We start from the raw sequence: 22,737 nt of genomic DNA, 5'->3' as shown, positions 1-22,737 counted from the left end.
AATTCTAACTTTCAGATTTTTTGACAGAAGACTAGATGACAAAAGCTTCTCAACCGAATAATAACAGGCATTTCCCATATTTATTCTGCGTTTAATTTCCTCCCTAGTGTCATTTATATTTGTTACTGTTGCTCCAAGATATTTGAATTTTTCCACCTCTTCGAAGGATAAATCTCTAATTTTTATAGTTCCATTTCGTACAATATTCTGGTCACGAGACATAATCATATACTTTGTCTTTTCGGGATTTACTTCCAAACCGATCGCTTTACTTGCTTCAAGTAAAATTTCCGTGCTTTCCCTAATCGTTTGAGGGTTTTCTCCTAACATATTCACGTCATCCGCATAGACAAGAAGCTGATGTAACCCGTTCAATTCCAAACCCTCTCTGTTATTCTGGACTTTCCTAATGGCATATTCTAAAGCAAAGTTAAAAAGTAAAGGTGATAGTGCATCTCCCTGCTTTAGCCTGCAGTGAATTGGAAAAGCATCAGATAGAAACTGGCCTATTCGGACTCTGCTGTACGTTTCACTAAGACACATTTTAATTAATCGAACTAGTTTCTTGGGTATACCAAATTCAATAAGAATATTATATAAAACTCCTCTCTTAACCGAGTCATACGCCTTTTTGAAATCTATGAATAACTGATGTACTGTACCCTTATACTCCCATTTTTTCTCCAATATCTGTCGAATACAAAAAAATTGATCAATAGTCAATTTATTACGCCTAAAATCACACTGATGATCACCAATAATTTAATCTACATATGGAGATAATCTTCTCAAAAGGATATTCGACAAAATTTTGTACGACGTCAACAAAAGTGATATTCCTCGAAAGTTACTACAGTTAGTCTTGTCCTCCTTCTTAAAATAGGTACGAATATAGTGGAATAACTATATTACAGAATACATTGTCATGTTCGTCTTCTTCTTCCTTGGCGCTACAGTCCAAATTGAACCCTGGCCTCCTCAATCCTTCGCCTCCATTCCCTCCGTTCCTTGCCCTTGTTTTCCAACTTCCCATACCTAACAGGCTCCTTGCATCCTCTCGCACTGCGTCCTCCCATCTATTCCTCCGTCTTCCTCTACCTCTCTTCTCCAAAATTATATGTTCCAATGCTTTTCTTGGAACCCTTTCTTCCTCCATCCTAACGAACATGCCCAGCCCACTGGAGTCTCTTTAATGAATACAGATAGTTTAACTTCTTTGTACAGGGACATCATTTTATTTTTACTTCGATTTTTATTGTACCTCAGTTTCTGAATGTACTTCACTCCCACCTCTTCTACTAATGAAGTTCAACCACAATCTAGTATATACAGTCACGAAGCTCAATACTTACTAAATATGCAAACATATATAGTTGAAATACGCATCCATAGATAGTTGCTAACACCAGGATCGCTACTATCGCCTCATCACAGATCCTTTGCCCAACAGACGATAAAATGTATTGTACTTTCGATATCGCATTCTTTTGAAAAAATTAACACTTTCCTTCCACTATTGAAATATGAAATACATAAGGTTTATATATTATTTTCAAAGACCACTAAAATTAGACAGAAATGGGCAACTGGTACAGTTAACATAACCTATAATTTCAACATAACTAAATATTCATGCGGTGCAACTGAAAATTATTGAATCGTGCATAAATGAATGTATAAGAATTTCACAATATTTAATCCAAATAAAGGCAGGTATTACACATACGAACAACGTAATTTTCACACCAAAAATAATATTACTCCTTAACTCGCAAGGAATTATGTCTGAAGTGTCTCCTAATCATTGTTTAAATTTTATTAATGCAATTACACTACATTTTAGAGAAATATATGTTACTCTTTATGCATTCCAATTAATATATATGGTTGAAACGTCGCCCGTCGTGATCGGGTTAAGCGAGTCACATGGTCTGCCTTACGGCCTGTATTAGATCACGATGGCAGTGACACAGTCTATTGTTCCTAGTACTCACAGCGCTCCAAGCGGCTAGCAACTATCGCGAGAAATGCAAAAAATCACCCCAAGCTTCGTGACTGTATATAGTAGACTGTGGTTCAACCGTCCTCCACACAGATCCAAGTCCGCATATACAGTCATAGTAGCCTTACGGTCATAGTAAACAGTACGTTCCAAAAATATGTTCGCGTTTTCCAGTAACGAAAGAGCTTTCAATATTGAATTATTTTCGCATAGGTACTGTCGTCGATTTGCCTACGTCGCATTCCGGTTTTCCCCACCTTCTTCTATTCGCCTCTCTGTAAAGGCTAGTGGCTGGGCTGTCTTAGCTCTTTTCTGAGAACATTAATTTCTGTTAGGAATTGGACGTTTACGTAATATTATACCCATACAACTCTTTAAAATAACTTAAAAAAAAGGGCCTCGTTAAGTAATTAACTGTCACGTGATTTCCCAGAAGTGAAGATTGAATTCACAGTACGTAAGGTACTCTTTTACAAAGTACGTACAGAATTATTTCAACATGAATCGAAAAATGTGTTTAAATATCCATATTATAATTATTTTCAACTTAACTTCATTCTCTATATTGTACGCTAATGTGCTGTAGACAGTATAATATAGGCCTACACTTCATAATGAATACGTCCGCATGGACAGCTCAGTTCGTGAGTAAAAACACTCATTGTTAATACTGTACTGTATTTTGATTAAACAAAAACCTAATGAAAATTATCAAACTCAAAAGCGTGATATTTCCTAGTTTACGTAAATGGATGAACTACTTTTCTTCCCTCATATACCTAGTAAAGTGATTTGTTTGTATATTACGTCAGTATCATCGAACTCAGTCGTGGAAGGGGGTATCAAACGGTGTTTCCGGTTCTCAACCGTTGATCCAAAGGTATAGCCAGGTTAATATTGGAAATGTTAGTAAAACTAAAATGATGTCCCTGTATAATTAACAGATTCCTTTATTAAATCTTATTCTCCATTCTACATTTTCTTGCTTTGGCCTATACATTCTCCTTAATATTTTCCTCTCAAAAAGTAAAACTAAAATGATGTCCCTGTGTAATTCATAGATTCCTTTATTAAATCTTATTCTCCATTCTCCATTTTCTTGCTTTGGCCTATATATTCTCCTTAATATTTTCCTCTCAAAAGCATCCAGATTAATTTCTTTTAACATGTAACAAGCTCAAAATATGCAAAGTGTCATAATTTGAAATCTAATAAACAATGGTTTTCAGTGTGCTACTTCATTACTACCCCATAAAATTCTAACAGCCTTCTTTTGTAATATAAAAAGGACAATATCTTGATATGAGCAACAAATGTAACGACATTAATTTAAAAATCCTACAACCGATTTTGTTAACATTATGTATTAGTCGTAGTGACATAAATGAATCTTAAAAAAATTCAATTCATTATCTAGGCGCTATATAAACATTATTAGTCGCCATGGCTACCTGGCGCCCAGAATTTGTCTACCTCTGATTTTTAGAATAAGTAAAACGCATCTAAATACTTTAGATCTAATTAAAATTTGGAATTAACAAATTAAAAAATATAAATGTCAGCACAAACTTAAAATGAAACAAATTATGAGCACGTGCTTTATGAATATCTAGGCATACACATTACAATCAATGACTGTAAACATTTTAAGTATTTGAAGTGAAACATTTTTCCTTCTTTCTGATAAAATATATTTTCTTTTTTTCCTAATGACGTTCTCGCTATCAAATTCTTCTATTGGGGCACTCAATTCTAACCGTATAGCTTTGTTTTGTTTTTGTATGTTCACTGAACAGCAGACCTGAATTAAGTAGCGTTGGATGCCAACAAGCATTACTTCATACATACTTGCATTGTTGCGGGTTTCTTTGAAGAGGTAACGAGACGCAGGATTCTAGTCATAATATTATAAATGCTACTGTCATATACTTGTTTAAAATCTAAAAACAAAATATATAAATCACGTTGTACTTGACCCTAAATTATTGTTCTGTTTCAGGCAACTTCCAAGAAGCACCAAATATTGAAGATCTCAGTCTTTCTTCCACCAAGATCCAAATGATTCCAGAAGGGATATCTCTTCTCCCTAATCTTAAACATCTTGATTTATCTGGAAATATTCTCAACTACAGCCAATTGCAATTTAGCAATATTCTCCACAATTTGACAAATCTAACCTGGCTTTCATTTTCCCATACAAATTTGAAAAGCTTGGAATACCTTCATCACCTTATACTTGGAGGAAATAATTCTGTGTCACATATCCGTTTGCAACACCTTGATATAAGTAACTGTGGAATTTCGGATTTGAGCGACGGAAAGATCTTTCGAGAACAACTTTCACTTCGAAACATAAATTTATCGGGAAATAATATGAAACTTATACCGCCTAAATTATTTGTTGGATTTCCAGAATTAAGATGTATAAATCTCTCACATCTAAATCTCAGAGAAGGACCTAAACTTGAACTCGGGTTGAAGAAAGTTCTGCAATATATTGATCTTTCTTACAATAAACTCAGGTATCCTGGCGATATTTTGTCGTCGGGAACAGTTTCTGAATTGGATCTTTCACACAACTTTATAAAAAGTTGGTCTGACCCGTTTGTGTTTGCAAAACATGACATTTCTTCAAAATACAATGAATTCACAACGATGCATCATACATGGGTTGACAACTTAAATTTATCATACAATTTAATGCCGACAATTACAAAGACCATGGGGGCCTCCATGAAGCCCTTAGCAAGCGTTGATTTGGGGGAAAATCCTTTTCAATGTATGGATTGTCATGTGGAAGAGTTCAAAATCTGGTATCAGAATTTGAAAAAGGAGTCAAGAGTTGTGGAAATACTCCTGCTTAGAGAGAAAGGCATTCCAATGTGTACGAGGTCTGACAATTTGTCTTTACACACAATTTTAGACGCCTATATGCCGGATACATGTTTCAATCGAGTAATTAACTACTGGGTTGTAGCAGGTAGCACTGCTGGTTCATTTCTTGTGCTTGGTGTCGTGCTTTATTTACTGCATCGCAGGTATAAATTTGAGATTGCATATGTCATGTTCCTGTTGAAGGAGAAGAAGACACGAGATTCAGTGGAACATACCGAAGATTTCGAGTATGACGCCTTCGTTTCTTACAGGTATTAATAATTATATATAAGTTTTCAGTCAAATACACTTTTCAAACTTATATATATATATATATATATATATATATATATATATATATATATATATATAATTATTAATTGTATTCACACTTTTCTGAACCAACATGTCTTTCAAAATCTTACAGGTATGTTTAATGAATTTATGACATTTTTTTAACAGGAGAGAAAGCTATATTCTTGGCGGTAAATCTCCTGCAGATGACCTTCAGCGGGTTCACAGCTTCCGGGAATCACAGAAATGCAGCGTTGCCTAATAAAGGAGTATTGCTACCAAAGGGGACGTTGGCGGTAGGCATAGCCTTCTTTAGTTACAAGCCGCAGGTTTGGCAACGCAGAGTGGAGGCGGGCGGAGGCGAAATAAAGGCATGACGTTTGACGTTTTAGTGCTTTGATTTTGTTGTCACGTGTACATTTTCGACATTAATTGATACAAAACTAAGTGCATATGATCAAGATTCAGCGTATTGATGTACGTAATTTACAGGGACCGCTGGCGGGCTTATGTGAGGGCGGCAATGAACCTTCGGGTTCCTTAAAAGCCATTTGTAAGTAAGTAAGATATGGTAATACTGCCTAAATACTTGCATACATGCAATTATAATTTCAAAAAAATTAAAATCATAAGTGTTTTCAATTGATGATACTAGGGAAAATAAATAAATACTTAAAGAAATGTTACTTCTACCAAAAATAAAATAAAATAACGACGTATTTTCGCAATACCCTATTAAAATCAATTAACCATTATGTGACTATTAAATTGACAATGTTTTGTCGCTTTACACTGTTTCACCTCTGACGTGAAAGGTCTAGAATATCATATAGGCCTACATTTTAATTCCATGTGATCTGTCGATACCCAGGAAGCCAGTTTTAGTTTGAACCTCGCCAGTCATCATAACAATACTGTTATCCTAAATTATTTGTTATAAATTTTTAAAAATATAATTTTAAATAGGCCAAGGCCAAGTATGAAAAAATTAAGAAAAATACATTCAACATACGTAACAAAACACATCATTATCTATTAAATATGTGTCAATTAGCGTAAACTTAGTAAACTTTACATCCTGTAAATACGAAGTGAAAAGAGACATGTTTATAACTAATTTATTACAAAAAGAATAATATTAATGAATAAACCTTGAAAACCAACAAAGTGAGTGTATGCATCTACAAATTATAGATAGTGCTGACGTATAGCAGGCATTCCGAATCTTCAAAACTGCAACTTATTTTATGGGATCACAAAACAGCTGTTTACAATGAACTTGAAAATCAACGGCGTAACTTTATTGATATAGTAGGCGAGACCCAACAATTTGGCTAGAATTCTGATACATCACAAACCACAAGTAAGACTATAAAAATGTAGTTAATACAATATTTAATATTTACTTTGTCATCACTAACCGTAAAAATTTCCAAAGGCTGGAACCATTTTTTTTTTCATTTAGTGTCTTGATTTTATTGCCAACACGCACATAGTTTATAATACATCAACAATTAACGTTTGGTACGACCGCGAACATAATTCCATCGACACGCACTTATATTGTAACATTAATTTACGTTGAAAATCGGCATTAGCACAAACACGTGTACTGTATGGTCGGCCTTCGGCTGACAGTTAATTACAGTGTTGCCGACGTATGGCTCCGGCTTGTAACTGAAGAAGGCTCTGCAGTCGGGCATTTATTTAATTCTGAAATTCAGTAGCTTGCCAGATATAAAGAGAATGCATTTATAAGTACGTCCGAAAAAAAACCGTAATTTTATATCAAACCGTTCCTTCTGTACAATTATTACAAGGATTTGGATTATAGCGCAGTGTTCCATCTTAATGCACCCAAGAAGAATAGCTCTATTGTTTAGAACGCCTGCATCACTCAAGACACGTAGATACAAGAAAACAGAAAAGAAATACACACGGTCAAGCTGACACACTCTTATCATTCTTCTTCTGTATTTATATTTCCATAAACAGCAGGTCATTTCTCGTTCATGTGAAAAAATATTTATGTCACACCTTGTCGTTCAGTAGAGCAAATGGTAGTGATAAAAGAGAGACAAAAGGTTGTGTTTTACGCAGGCCACGCACAATTGATATTTAGAATTCACGAGTTTTTTTTTTTTTTCAATATTCCAGCGTTCTTCCTCTTTTAACAGACAAAAGGCTGAGTCTTGAGTCCTTCGACAAAGAGAAAATGGTCGTTTAACTCGCCGTAACTCGGAAACCAGTAAAGATTTTGAGTAGCAATAATTTTAAAAGTGATTCTTATTCTTTCTCAACATTTCTCTCACTTTGACCCCATCTAACGTGAAAAACAAAAAAGTTTATCGCTTACCAACTTTTGAAGGTGTTAATGTCTATTTTTGAACAGATCACTACGAAGTTACATTTTTTCTATATTTCCAAAACATATTTTGATTTCGAATTTTTTCTATGCTTTCTTCAGATATTTACCTATCAATCATAAAAATTACAGCGGGATTGATTAATTACCTTAGGAGCTATAACGCGATAAATTTAATGCAGCGGGAAACTGATTTCTCTCTCTCTCTCTCTGGCTCCGGTATCGCCGTCTCTCTCTGACACGAGACGTCACTCGCACAATCCATCTACATTACAACGCTGCAGTGAGCTCTGATTGGTTGTCCTTGTATGCAGGAGATTTGCCGCTGAGAATAGTAGCTTATTGAAGAGAGATTTTGATTTGGCTTCTTGAACGCTTCAAAGTTTGGAAAAAAATAGACGTTTTGTTGGGTGGTTATATGAGTACATGATCCATTTCTTTTAGAGAATGTGTTCTTGAATTCACAGGCATATAATAATAATAATAATAATAATAATAATAATAATAATAATAATAATAATAATAATAATAATACGGAAACTAAGAGAAGGCAGAAAATAGGAAAGATTGGAGAATGTTGGGTTTGCTGTGAAAGACTTGCCCATGGGCTGAACTCTTATTTATATGTATGTAATGTTGATAATAATAATAATAATGATAATAATAATAATAATAATAATAATAATAATAATAATAATAATAATAATAATAATACGGAAACTAAGAGGAAAGCAGAAAATAGGAAAGATTGGAGAATGTTGAGTTTGCTGTGAAAGACTTGCCCATGGGCTCAATACTTATGTATATGTAATAATAATAATAATAATAATAATAATAATAATAATAATAATAATAATAATAATAATAATAATAATACGGAAACTAAGAGGAAGGAAGAAAATAGGAAAGATTGGAGGATGTTGGTTTTGCTGTGAAAGACTTGCCCATGGGCTTAACTCTTAAGTATATGTATGTAATGATAATAATCAAGAACTCTTTTCTTATAAATTATTCTCTTTTTGTCATTTCTCAAAATTAACTCTTCATACCCTTCTTCAGAATCAGAATGAAATGAGAATTTCGCATATACATATTTTTTAAATTATTTTATTTTGCTAATATTTGTAACATAAAATATAGTATAGACAGATAAAATTTTAGCTCACATATGAAAGAGAAGAACTCGTGCTTAAGGACGGATTCCTGATTTTAAATTAAGAAGTGTATAATACGTCGTCGTCGTCTTCCTAACAAGTATTAGGCCGAGTGGCCTGTTACTGTCTCAAACTAGGATTTTCAGTCCATCTCTTCTTCGGGCGACCTAGAGATCTTTTGCCATGCGGATGGTAATGAAACAGTGCTTTTGGAAGTGTATAATACAATTTGTTTTATGTCTACTACGCAATAATCAAACAATCTAGGTCATTTCAAAACCTAAAAGGTTTTTAGCCTCATTCACGATATATCGGCATTCAGCTCTGTTCTCTGCATCTTCTTGTCGTCCTCCCACTGTACAAAGATTATCATACACTTGGTCCTGCCAATGGAGACGAGGTCTACCAAGAGGTCTCTTACATCTTGGAGAATATTTGAAAGCTTTTCGTAGAAGAGAGTCTTCATCACGCCGTAAAACGTGTCCAAGCCAACGTGGTCTTCGACTTTTTACTATGCAATAAGAATATATAAATTTAAATTTACAATTTTTCATTATTTCACAACTTTTTACATTTGATACTAGAATTATTTGAATTTTAATCATTAAGATATGTACATATATAGATTTGTTATATATTCTTAGGTCTAAATTACTATTATGATTAAATACTGTAGCAGTGTTGCATTTTGGTTCGAACAATCTTAAAGAATTCATACCTTTTGTTTCATAACTATGAGAATACAATTCAAAGTTATTTCGATTTTTATGTAATGAATTTTATTAATACAATATAATAAATTTGTCTTATTTTAAGTAACTTAAAGTTTAAAAGCAATTTTTGAGATGGAAAATCAATAGGTTTATGAAGACATATTTTAATTATCTTCTTCTGTAATAAATAAAATGGATTAAAATTGGTTTTAAATAAGTTACCCCATCCAATAATAAACAAATATAATATTATTTTACGTAAAAGTGTTAGTTCCATTTTAAACTATTGTCAAAATTACGCCTAAATATTTAACTTCAGAGGACTCCTTAATAATCGGACATTTACAATGTTTAAGTTAACAATCAGAGTTATGTAATTTAATACTTGATATAGATGTAGGAGGTTTGTTACATTTTTCAGATAATGAGAATGAAATAATTATGGTTTTATTTTCGTTGATATAAAGATAATTCGTTGATGTAAAACCATAATTTTATTAATTCAAGTCCATTATTTGAATTATTATATGAGTAGCTTAATATCAAAGGCGGACATCTGACCTTCAAATGAAATTAGGATAATGTGGATTTTTATATATTTTTTCAAGCTTTTTTCAGTTATGGTGAAACTATATACAAACTGTAACACTACATTTATAAAAATAAATTGTGATAAAATACTACAAAGAACACTGTGAAACAAAAAAGTGCCTCTAGATCAAAACTATGAAGACTACAGATGTCCGTCTTTGATATTAAGCTACTCATATGTATCATACCAGGTTTTTCCACCAAAAAGTAAAACTGTGTCATCTGCATAAGAATAATGAACACCATTGAATTGTTGTAAGTCAATTTTTAATAAGTCATTAATATATAAAGCTATGGAACCTATACTAAAATATATGCAACCTGTTTTCATATTATACTGGTATCTCATTTTGATCCCCCTAGTTCGATATACAGTATAAGAAAATTGTAATTTTAAATTGTAGGCCTATTCTTCGTAATGTGTTGATTGTGAAGAAGTGGTGGATGGATGAATGAATAAAATGAAGGAATAATGACTGAATGAATGAATGAATGAATAATTAAATAAATAAATATATAAATAAATAAACAAATAAATAAATAAATAAATAAAAAATAATTATGTTATTGTGTAAATGTAGAGAAAGAAAATTCTCATTCGCAATAATTCCATAAAGTGTTTTTTTTTTCAGTCGTTTTGACAGACAATGGGTGTTGGAAGAAATGACTCCGACATTGGAGAATTGCGAGGAGGAGTTCCGCCTATGCCTGCATGAGAGGGATTTCATTCTGGGATCCTTCATCTCGCTCAACATCGTCCGCTCAATGCAGCGAAGCCGATTCACCATCCTGGTGCTCTCCAACAACTTCGTTAACAGCCAGGTATACAGAAGTTACAGGAATCGGGTCCACTTTACTGTATCTTCAGAAAAGTACTGCGAACGTGCGATGTTGAAAGACTAGTCAGCTCTGTATGAAAAAGCGCTCATTTTGTTCAGGAATGAATTTATGTGAGAAAAATGCAATCAGCGTTTTCCGTTAAAAGGAAAAATGCTTATTGGAATAATAAACGTATTTTTTTGCTCAGCAGTCCGGCAACATCGTTGCTAAAACACTCTACTCGTATACAGATGTAAGAGGTAAACGAACTCGATGACTGTTAAACATTTGGGAAAAATATTTTTTTCTGAAAAAAAAAAAAAACTAGGGCTATGTATTTTCCTCCAGTATGATATTACAGTTTTTGTTACATACAACATGAGTTTTTCACTCTGGAAATCTGGAAATCTCTGTATTGACTGTTGTAGAGCGTCCTAGTTCTAAAACCATTCTGTTCTTCCCCTATGAGAGATTCTGCTATTACCTTCAGTCTTCAGTATCTTATCTTGACCAGAGATAAGAAGTTCGTATCAAAACTGTTAAGTTATGTGACCTTGGACTATATAGTCACCGAATGAACAGTAGTAACGCGGCTCTCATCGTCAACAAACCAGCAAAACGAATATGTACAGTCGGGTGAAAACCAAACATGCCTTTGTGCCTTAGAACAAGAAACAGAATAATAATAATAATAATAATTTATTTTAGCTGGCAGAGTTAAGGCCGTAAGGCCTTCTCTTCCACTCAACCAGCAAAAAGAATAGGCAAGTAATATTGTATAAAAATCATTTGGCAATTAGAATCTTCATAATTTTAAAAATAAAATTATTTGCCTACATTCATACAAGAATAGCAAACAAAATACATAATTATATGTATCTAGCGTTGTTTTCTATCTGATGCTTTTCCAATTCACTGCGGGCTAAAGCAGGGAGATGTACTATCACCTTTACTTTTTAACTTCGCTTTAGAATATGCCATTAGGAAAGTTCAAGGATAACACAGAGGGTTTGGAATTGAACGGGTTACATCAGCTTCTTGTTTATGGTGATGACGTGAATTTGTTAGGAGAAAATCCACAAACAATTAGGGAAAACGCGGAAATTCTTGTTGAAGCAAGTAGAGCGATAGGGTTGGAAGTAAATCCCGAAAAGACTAAGTATATGATTATGTCTCGTGACCAGAATATTGTACGAAATGGAAATATAAAAATAGGAGATTTATTCTTCGAAGAGGTGGAAAAATTCAAATATCTTGGAGCAACAGTAAACAAATCTAAATGACATTCGGGAGGAAATTAAACGCAGAATAAATATGGGAAATGCGTGTTATTATTCGGTTGAGAAGCTTTTTTCATCTAGTCTTCTGTCAAAAAATCTGAAAGTTAGAATTTATAAAACAGTTATATTACCGGTTGTTCTGTATGGTTGTGAAACTTGGACTCTCACTTTGAGAGAGGAACAGAGATTAAGGGTGTTTGAGAATAAGGTTCTTAGGAAAATATTTGGGGCTAAGAGGGATGAAGTTACAGGAGAATGGACAAAGTTATACAACGTAGAGCTGCACGCATTGTATACTTCACCTGACATAATTAGGAACATAAAATCCAGACGTTTGTGATGGGCAGGACATGTAGCACGTATGGGCGAATCCAGAAATGCATATAGAGTGTTAGTTGGGAGACCGGAGGGAATAAGACCTTTGGGGAGGCCGAGACGTAGATGGGAAGATAATATTAAAATGGATTTGAGGGAGGTAGAATATGATTGTAGAGACTGGATTAATCTTGCTCAGGATAGGGACCAATGGCGGGCTTATGTGAGGGCGGCAATGAACCTACGGGTTCGTTAAAAGCCAGTAAGTAAGTAAATAAGTAAGTAAGTATATTGCCTTGTTACAATTAATAATAATGTAGCCTACATTTTCAATTTATCAAAAGAGATACATTTCTTTGTTCTGAAAAAATATTTCTACCTGAAAATGTTCCTTCTACATCACAAGACGTAACTGGAGAAAATCTGAAATATGATACAGTATGTCTTACTGTATCAGCAAGTAAACAAACACAGCTTTGTGAATCTTACAGTGCATTTAGCACACCACATCACATTAAATCCATATTTCTTTTCAAGAACACTTTTCATTTTTGCTTCAATGACTATCGGAATTTCTTCGGATATTTTAACTCTAATTATTTTTCCACATCTATCGGCGTCAGTCATTTTTATATTTCTGGAATGCAGCAGAGTGCTTGCTGCAGGCAGTTGTTAGAAAGGATATTGAAATATACAGCATTATACATAGGTCAAGAAAGAATATAGATCTACTTGAGTCAGACTTTGAAGTAGAACGTTTCTCTTTATTGTTATATTTTCCATGCAAAGAAAGGTTTCCATACTATATACACAGTGGAAGTGAAATCTTGCAGATTGAAAGGGGCTATAGGGTACACTGAAATTAACAGAAAACCAATGTTACGTTTTGTAATTAAATGCACAGTTAATTAGAAAATTAATTTTCAAGTTTCAGCAGTCCGACAACATCGCCGCGAACACACGCTTCTCGTGATACAGATGTAAGAGGTCAACGAACTCGGTAACTCGGTGTGTCTCGCTAGATGAACGGTTCTCTGGCGCTGTGTTGCAACCAACTCGCAGCGTGCAATGGCTTGAATTTAGAGGCTTTTAAATTAAATTTACACGAAAACCGCCCACAATAGTGAAATATGCCTTTTGAAATATGGCTTTTAAGGAACCCGGCCCTAACATAAGCCCGCCATCGGTCCCTATCCTGAGCAAGATTAATCCAGTCTCTACCATCATATCTCATCTCCCTCAAATCCATTTTAATATCATCCTCCTATCTATGTCTCGGCATCCCCAAAGGCCTTATTCCCTCCGGCCTCTCAACTAATACTCTATATGCATTTCTGAATTCGCTCATACGTGCTATATATTGAAATACGCCAATGGAATAAATTATTTTTTATTAGTTTTCGTATCGATGTGGACAGAAGTCACGATCCTACTCGCCATAGTTACCGAATAACAGGTTGTTAAACGTTTGAGGAAAAACGTGTTTTTTTTTTTCTGAAATAACTATTGACTTTCCACCAATATGATATTATAGTTTTTTTGTTACATACAACATGAGCTATTCGTTCTGAAAATCTGCAGGGCTATTTCACAAATATATATATATATATATATATATATATATATATATATATATATATATATATATATAGTTTTGTCAGCTATTCGAAGACAGGTTTGAACCTCACAAGTGATATTAGTAAGACACCACTTGTGGTGAGGGAACGAAGTCAGGAGATGAGTTAGGGTGGCCAGTTCCTTTCTCCCTCCATTGCTTACATCGGCGATTAGCTACATAATATATATTTGTAGTACAGTAATTTCGTAGCAGTATCCCTGAACTAATATTCATTTTGTAGATAATACTTCCACATTACATTATTTCAGTAAAATTTTTCTCCATTTCTTGATTTGTGATTATCAGTAAACCTTGAAGTATTGCATTAAACTTTGTGTGATTGGAAGATTTAAATTTTGCCAAATTAAAACCACTCACTAAACTGCACAACTCCACTGCGAACAGTAGCACGTAATGAAACTGCTTCTCTACTGTGCATTAATGCCATAATGTAATTATAAAAGTCATCCATCCACACTTGCGGATATAATTTGGAATTTTTTTTATGTGAACAGAGTATAGTATACACAGAAGAGTCGACCTGGTTGGCGAGTTGGTATAGCGCTGGCCTTCAATGCCCAAGGTTGCGGGTTCGATCCCGGGCTAGGTCGATGGTATTTAAGTGTGCTTAAATGCGACAGGCTCATGTCGGTAGATTTACTGGCATGTAAAAGAACTCCTGCGGGACAAAATTCCGGCACATCCGGCGACGCTGATATAACCTCTGCAGTTGCGAGCGTCGTTAAATAAAACATAACATTTACACAGAAGACAGCTAGAGTAATACAACGGTGTGATCTATGTATATGTGTGGCTGCAGTCAACCTAAAAACTATGTTTTGGTACGAACTTCCTAGCTCTAATCTTTACATACTCTTACCACATATTGTCTAATAGTCCCAGTTCGTTGGCTGCATTTTCTCAGTTCAAAAGGACCATCCAGGTATTGTGTCATTTTCAGAAAAAATGTTACCGAAAATGATTAGAAGTTCTGGGCAGCATGCGGGACGATACCCATGTTCAGTGTTTCACATTGATCTTATTCGATGTTATTTCATTCACAGTTTATTTCATTTCAGTGGTGTCGCTGGGAAATGGAGATGGCGAATCACAAGGTGTTCGAAACTGGCCGTGAGTTCCTCATATTGGTGGAACTTGAACGCATGGACCAAAAGATTGTGCCTGATCATCTGAGGTAGGCTACCCATTATTATACAGTTACCCTATTTGAGTCTCAAGTGCAGTACGACTTAGTAAGTGCGATTAAAAATGTGTGACTTCTTTGAACAGTTAAACATATATGGCAGAAATGTGTATGATGTGGCTTTGACCTACTGTAACCTACGATGAAAGAGTAATGGACCGGAGAAAATTCTCTCCGGCACCGGGATTTGAACCCGGGTTTTCAGCTCTACGTGCTGATGCTTTATCCACTAAGCCACACCGGATACCCATCCCGGTGTCGGACAGAATCGTCTCAGTTTAAATTCCAACTCTTGGGTTCCCTCTAGTGGTCGCCCTCTGCACTACGTCATAGATGTCTATGAACGTAGGATTGAAGTCCACACATGTGCTGAGGTGCACTCATTATGAGTGACTAGTTGGCCGGGATCCGACGGAATAAGCGCCGTCTTAAATCGGATCCCGGCGAACTAGTCACTCATAACGAGTGTACCTCAGCACATGTGTGGACTCCAGTCCTACGTTCATAGACATCTATGACGTAGTGCAGAGGGCGGCCACTAGAGGGAACCCAAGAGTTGGAACTTAAACTGAGACGATTCTGTCCGACACCGGGATGGGTATCCGTTGTGGCTTAGTGGATAAAGCATCAGCACGTAGAGCTGAAAACCCGGGTTCAAATCCCGGTGCCGGAGAGAATTTTTCTCCGTTCCATTACTCTTTCATCGTATGATGACGCAGAATATTTGTATGGAAATATCATATGTACTTCGGTACATTAAAATTATATATTACAGTAACCTGCTCATTTCGCCTTCTCTAAATTGGGTCATTTTGTGAAGCATTTATTACTCCTTGTAGACTGTTTTCTTGCTTCGTCTGATGTTTCTCACATTCACACTATTCATTTTTATGTAAGACGTGGTTTGTATCTCACTGATGGCTTCAAAATAATTGAAATATTATGTTAGGGTGTGAATGATAGATTTGCTTCAGATATGTTTTGCAAGTCCTTTTACAACATGGTCACCGTTGAATTTCACCACTTAGAGTTCGATGGAATAGATCAATAAAATATGCAGGAAGTATAAAGTCAGAAATACTTAATTTAACACAATGTAAGTAAAGAATACTTAACCCTTTCTGACCTGAATGTTTTTTCATAGAGACACCATGGAGGGGAGAAAAAAAACATCGCAATCTACTTTCTAATAACAGCTGGCCAAGGAACTGGCGGGTGCTGCAATCACTCACTCACTCACTCACTCACTCACTCACTCACTCACTCACTCACTCACTCACTCACTCACTCACTCACTCACTCACTCACTCACTCACTCACTCACTCACTCACTCACTCACTCATTTATTTTCTTATTTACTTATTTATTTTCTTATTAATTTATATTCTTATCAATTTATTTATTTTCTTATTAATTTATTTTGATATGATATGATATGATATGATATGATATGATATGATATGATATGATATGATATGATATGATATGATATGATATGATATATTTCGTCACATCACTTCTTTACATGTAATGGTGTACCTCACATTTCTGTATCCGGTGTCACCATTAACATATTATTACAATAACACATTATTTGCAGTACACGTCTACACAAATACTCCCAATTACACTCTGTATCTTTTTTATTTGGTCAAACTCCCCTTCAGTATTTCTCCTACATTTCATTTGCTATTCTCTATTTCTTCATTAATGCTAATATATATAATATTCTATACTACTTTCACATCCCCTTTATCCTCTAACTATTATTCACTAAAATCTCAATTTCAATTTTTCTCTATAAATTATCATATTGAATTATTTGTCCTATTTGTTCTTTGACCTTTTCTCATATATTTCTCTTATATTCATTTACTGTTCCAACGTTCAAATGTTAGTACTAATTTTATGCTGTCACTTGTTCACTTCTCTTAACCCTTTCTCACTATTTTCTCTCATTCCTATTTGCGCTCACTTTCACTTTCTCACTATTCTGCTTACACTTAATCCATTGTCACTATTCTCACTTCCTATAAACACTTATATTTAATTCTACAAATCTGCTTATACACATTCTCTCTCCCCTATACTTCTCGATCTTTTCCATTTTCACTTTATTTGCACAAATTATTTATTTTGTTATTAATTTATTTATTTTGTTATTAATTTTTTTTGTTATTTATTTATTTACTTATTTGATTTATTTATTTACTTATATATTTATTTACTTATTTACTTATTTATTTACTTATTTACTTATTTATTTACTTATCTGATTTATTTATTTACTTATGTATTTATTTACTTATTTATTTATTTACTTATTTATTTATTGGTTTATTTATTTAATAACAGGTTCCTGATGGACACGCGCACCTATCTGGAGTGGCCGGACAGAGGCACCGACACCACAGAGGCGTGGAAGCGACTGAGAACCTGCCTGGGGAAGAGCCTCCATTTGCAAGAGAAGGAGAAAGAGGACGAGGATCCGACATTGGAGGAGGATCAGGGTTTTGAAGAACTCAGCCTATAAACTGTTTCCTTCTTTACTGGAAGACAGAATAAAAATAATAGTACATTATGCAACGAGTATATAATAATAGCAATTAAGACGCGAGTATGTTTGTTTATGAAACGAGCGCTGGCGAAGTTTCATAATTTTCATACGAGCGTGTTAATTACCATTATAGGCAAGTTTCATACGACTTTTTATGCTCTTCTAACTTGAAATTATTCATAAGTATTCATTTTATTCGCATCTCACTGAAGAGCAGAAGTGACCTGCAAGTTCGTAAATTGTGACATGTGCGCAGAGGCGAAATTATTGATTTTTTTCCTAGGAACAATAATGTCACTGACCTTGATATAATTTAGAGAATAACATGAACTAATTTTGATATAACCTGGAAATTGATTTAGAATTGAAAAACGAGATGACAAATTGAATTTATTTGAATATAATTTACAATTAACGCTAATTATTATAGTAACAGAACATAACCTTCTGCGACAGTATTGGATTTCCAGCCTCCGTGACGTTTCCTTCGTTGTCTTTCGACTGCATATCCGAGCATAATCGAAAACCTGAACTTTAATGAATAGGTGTACTTTAATGACATGCATTAAAGGACTGCAACCAGGTGTATAATTACTACATTTCGGCATGGTCGAGCATAAAGTAATAAAAACAACATTCATCAATATCAAAAAAACATACGTATTAAAAGACTGCGAGTCTTGAGTATTTCTTCTACAAAATCAATAATGTGCACTTGTATCGATGACAATATTCAGTGTGAGAAAATTTAAAGTACGTACTGTACTACAGCCAGTTCCAGCGAACGTTCCCGATGTATCTGTCTACCGACCAGCGACAGTCTTCCTCGCTAACGCCGCATCTGCGAACTCATGGCGCTTAAGGGGTTAGGTACAGCTTACAGCAGTAAAATTTTAGAAATACTCAATATTTTTTTCCTCCGTTACTGTATCTTCTACAATAATGAAAATTAGTAGGTGTAAAACACAGTCCTTCTGCTATACTTACTTACTGGCTTTTAAGGAACCCGGAGGTTCATTGCCGCCCTCACATAAGCCCGCCAGCGGTCCGTATCCTGAGCAAGATTAATCCAGTCTCTACAATCATATCCTACCTCCCTCAAATCCATTTTAATATTATCTTCCCACCAACGTCTCGGCCTCCCCAGAGGTCTTTTTCCCTCTGGCCTCCCAACTAACACTCTAGATGCATTTCTGGATTCGCCCATACGTGCTACATGTCCTGCCCATCTCAAACGTCTGGATTTTATGTTCCTAATTATGTTAGGTGAAGAATACAATGCGTGCAGCTCTGCGTTGTGTAACTTTCTCCATTCTCCTGTATCTTCATCCCTCTTAGCCCCAAATATTTTCCTAAGAATATTATTCTCAAACACTCTTAATCTCTGGTCCTCTCTCAAAGTGAGAGTCCAAGTTTCAAAACCGGTAATATGACTGTTTTATAAATTCTAACTTTCAGAATTTTTGACAGAAGACTAGATGACAAAAGCTTCTCAACCGAATAATAAGAGGCATTTCCCATATTTATTCTGCGTTTAATTTCCTCCCGAGTATCATTTATATTTGTTTCTGTTGCTCCAAGATATTTGAATTTTTCCACCTCTTCGAAAGATAAATGTCCAATTTTTACAGTTCCATTTCGTACAATATTCTGGTCACGAGACATAATCATATACTTTGTCTTTTCGGGATTTACTTCCAACCCTATCGCTTTACTTGCTTCAACTAGAATTTCCGTGTTTTCCCTAATCGTTTGTGGATTTTCTCCTAACATATTCACGTCATCCGCATAGACAAGAAGCTGATGTAACCCATTCAACTCCAAACCCTGTCTATTATCCCGAACTTTCCTAATGGCATATTCTAGAGCGAAGTTAAAAAGTAAAGGTGATAGTGCATAGTGCATCTCCCTGCTTTAGCCCGCAGTGAATTGGAAAAGCATTAGATAGAAACTGGCCTATACGGACTCTGCTGTAAGTTTCACTAAGACACATTTAGTTTCTTGGGAATACCAAATTCAATAAGAATATTATACAAAACTTCTCTCTTAACCGAGTCATACGCCTTTTTTAAATCTATGAATGACTGATGTACTGTACTTTTATACTCCCATTTTTTCTCCAATATCTGTCGAATACAAAAAATCTGATCAATAGTCGATCTATTACGCCTAAAAACCACACTGATGATCCCCAATAATTTCATCTACATATAGAGTTAATCTTCTCAAAAGGATATTCGACAAAATTTTGTACGACGTCAACAAAAGTGACATTACTCATAAGTTACTACAGTTAGTCTTGTCCCCCTTCTTAAAAATAGGTACGATTATGGACTCCTTCCATTGTTCTGGTACAATTTCCTTTTCCCAAATTGTAAGTACAAGTTGTCCTTCTGCTGTACGAAGAAAATATTTTTATGATTAAAAAAATAGAAGGTACATTATGCAACGAGCTTATAATGGTAGTAATTAAGACGCGGGGATGTTTGTTTATGAACCGAGCGCAAGGGAGTTTCATAATTTTCATACGAGCGTCTTAATTACCATTATAGGCAAGTTTCATACGACTTTTTATGCTCGACCATATTTATAACTTGAAATTATTCATAAGTATTCATGTTACGGTTATGTAAGTGAGGAGCGGAACTGACCTAAATTGTGAGATGTGCGCAGACGCGAAAGTATTGATTTTTTCCGAGGAACATGTCATTGACCTTGATATAATCTAGAGAATAACATGAACATTAGTCTTGATATAACCTGGAAATTGAGTTAGAATTGAAAAACGAGATGACAAATTGAATTTATTTGAATATTATTTACAATTAACGCTAATTATTATAGTAACAGAACATAACCTTCTGCGACAGTATTGGATTTACAGCCTCCGTGACTTTTCGCTAGTTGTCTTTCGATTGCACATCCGAGAATAATTGATACTTGCGCTTTTATAATGGTAGAATGGTGAATTCTCATTGGCTGAACAACTGAACTATAATGAATAACATTTCGGCATCGTCGAGCATAAAATTATTTACATTTTTTCTTTGAAAATTCAGTTCACTGTGCAGTGATGAAGCGTTTCCCACATAACTCAAAAACTATCGAACGTTCAGTGATGACTTTTTTTGTGTGTATTCATGCATGTCATATCTGCAATATCATGCAAGATCACTTCTGTACCTTTGATAGATTGCTTGATAAAAATAAATTCATTTAAAATGATCAGGGGCGGATGCAAGGGGGAGGATTAAGGGGATATATCCCCTCCCGAAATTTTGAGAAAATTACGAAACAAGAAAGAAAAATAATATTAATTTTAATTCGTGAATGTACATAGGAATTAGAGAGTTTTCCACGTAAATTCTCTTTGCTAAAATGTTAAATTCCAAGAACTGCAGGAAGACAAACACAGCGTTCTTGCTTCAAGACAGAGTCATGAAGAGTATTTTAGGCTTTTAATTTTCCTTCTCTTCTTAAACTGTTTCATTAGTCAGCTCAAGGACAGGTTTTTAAATCATAAGGGAATCCTAAAGTAAATGTCAAACTTTGCTGCCTAAAAACATAGTGCGAGCATCAGATGAAGATTTAGAAACTACTGTTGAGGCTATAGTAAATCAGTGGCCCAGTGATGTTGATGCATCACCAGAGTCTTTCTTCAATGAATTGAGGATGCGGAGAAGAAATTTCCTTGATCAGAAAAATCTTCACCTAATACCTACTGATTTTATATCATCTTTGAACAGGTGCAATGAAATTATTTTTCCTTGCACTCACATTGCCTGTAACTACAGCAACACCAGAACGGTCGTTCTCAACTTTGAGATATTTGAAGACTTACTTGAGTAGCACGATGGGAGCAGACAGATTAAATGGACTGGCCTTGATGTATATACATAAAAATGTAGAAGTAAAAGCTCATGAAGTACTAGATGAAATGTCTAAGAAGCCTCGTCGCCTTCTTCTGTAAATGCCATTCTGCCATTATTTTGTACTGCAGTCATTGTAAATGTTAAAATAAAGAAGTTATGGTTTATTTAACAACGCTCGCAATTGCCGACATTATATCAGCGTCGCCGGTGTACCGGAATTTTTTCCCTCAGGACTTCTTTTACATGCCAGTAAATCAACTGATATGAGGGCTGTCGCATTTAAACACACTTAAATGCCATCGAGATGGGTTGGGGTAGAACCCGCAACTTCGAGCACAGAAGGCTATACCGACTACGCTACTCAGGCCAACTTGTAAATGTTTGTGACTCAGAAACAAATTGTGACTATATAAACTTATTTCTCATTACTCCATTTTTACTATCTCCTCAAATCCCTCCCCGAAAAAAATTCCTGCGTCCGCCCCTGAAAATGATCAAATATCAGTATTTTCTTCTAAGGGTACGGCCACACGAGCTACATTTGTCGCAGGTTTTCTGCTACAAATGAAGCTGCCGTAATTGTCGCAAAATGGGTGGCCACACGGGCGCTACAATTATAATAATAATAATAATAATAATAATAATAATAATAATAATAATAATAATAATAATAATAATAATAATAATAATAATAATGATTTATTTTAGCTGGCAGAGTTAAGGCCGTAAGGCCTTCTCTTCCACTCAACCAGCAAAAAGTGTATATACATATGCATGAACTTACAAAAAATTCAACAATTTGATTAAGTGAGAGTTACATGTATACAAGAGTTATTTACGAATTGAACAACAAAATACTAGGAACTATTAATTAAACACTGAAATAAACTGTGTAGTAGAATTAAACTAAAATACATAGAATGTTAATATATTTCAGATCATATTAGATAATAGAAAGAGATTATTATGAGACAATTTTGAAAATGCAGCACAATCAGGATGATGTCTAAAGAAAAAAGCAACAGTGTAGTCAGTAATATTTTAAATCAGTATGATTGGAGTGAAATGTTAATAAGGT

General features: G+C 34.6%; 1 protein-coding gene across 2 annotated transcripts in view; it reads left to right on the top strand.

Annotated features, from left to right (window-relative positions):
• LOC138706572 (toll-like receptor 2) overlaps positions 1-22,467 on the top strand; it is a 29,852-nt gene extending 7,385 nt beyond the window's left edge. The window contains exons 3-6 of one of the 2 annotated variants that reach the window (XM_069836053.1): positions 4,002-5,148; positions 10,626-10,815; positions 15,105-15,220; positions 17,586-22,467. In XM_069836053.1, the coding sequence (XP_069692154.1) occupies positions 4,002-5,148; positions 10,626-10,815; positions 15,105-15,220; positions 17,586-17,763 (1,631 nt within the window). In that variant the 3' untranslated portion in view covers positions 17,764-22,467. Of the gene's footprint in view, positions 1-4,001; positions 5,149-5,338; positions 6,485-10,625; positions 10,816-15,104; positions 15,221-17,585 lie in introns of those variants that run through there. The other variant, XM_069836055.1, reaches the window with a different exon arrangement.
• The last annotated feature ends 270 nt before the right edge of the window (positions 22,468-22,737 follow it).

This window comes from Periplaneta americana, chromosome 9 (genome assembly GCF_040183065.1).
Source record: "Periplaneta americana isolate PAMFEO1 chromosome 9, P.americana_PAMFEO1_priV1, whole genome shotgun sequence".
In the NCBI taxonomy this organism is placed as follows: domain Eukaryota; kingdom Metazoa; phylum Arthropoda; class Insecta; order Blattodea; family Blattidae; genus Periplaneta; species Periplaneta americana.
The sequence above is the reverse complement of the archived record's forward strand: the minus strand, read 5'-3'. Positions and strand labels throughout refer to the sequence as shown.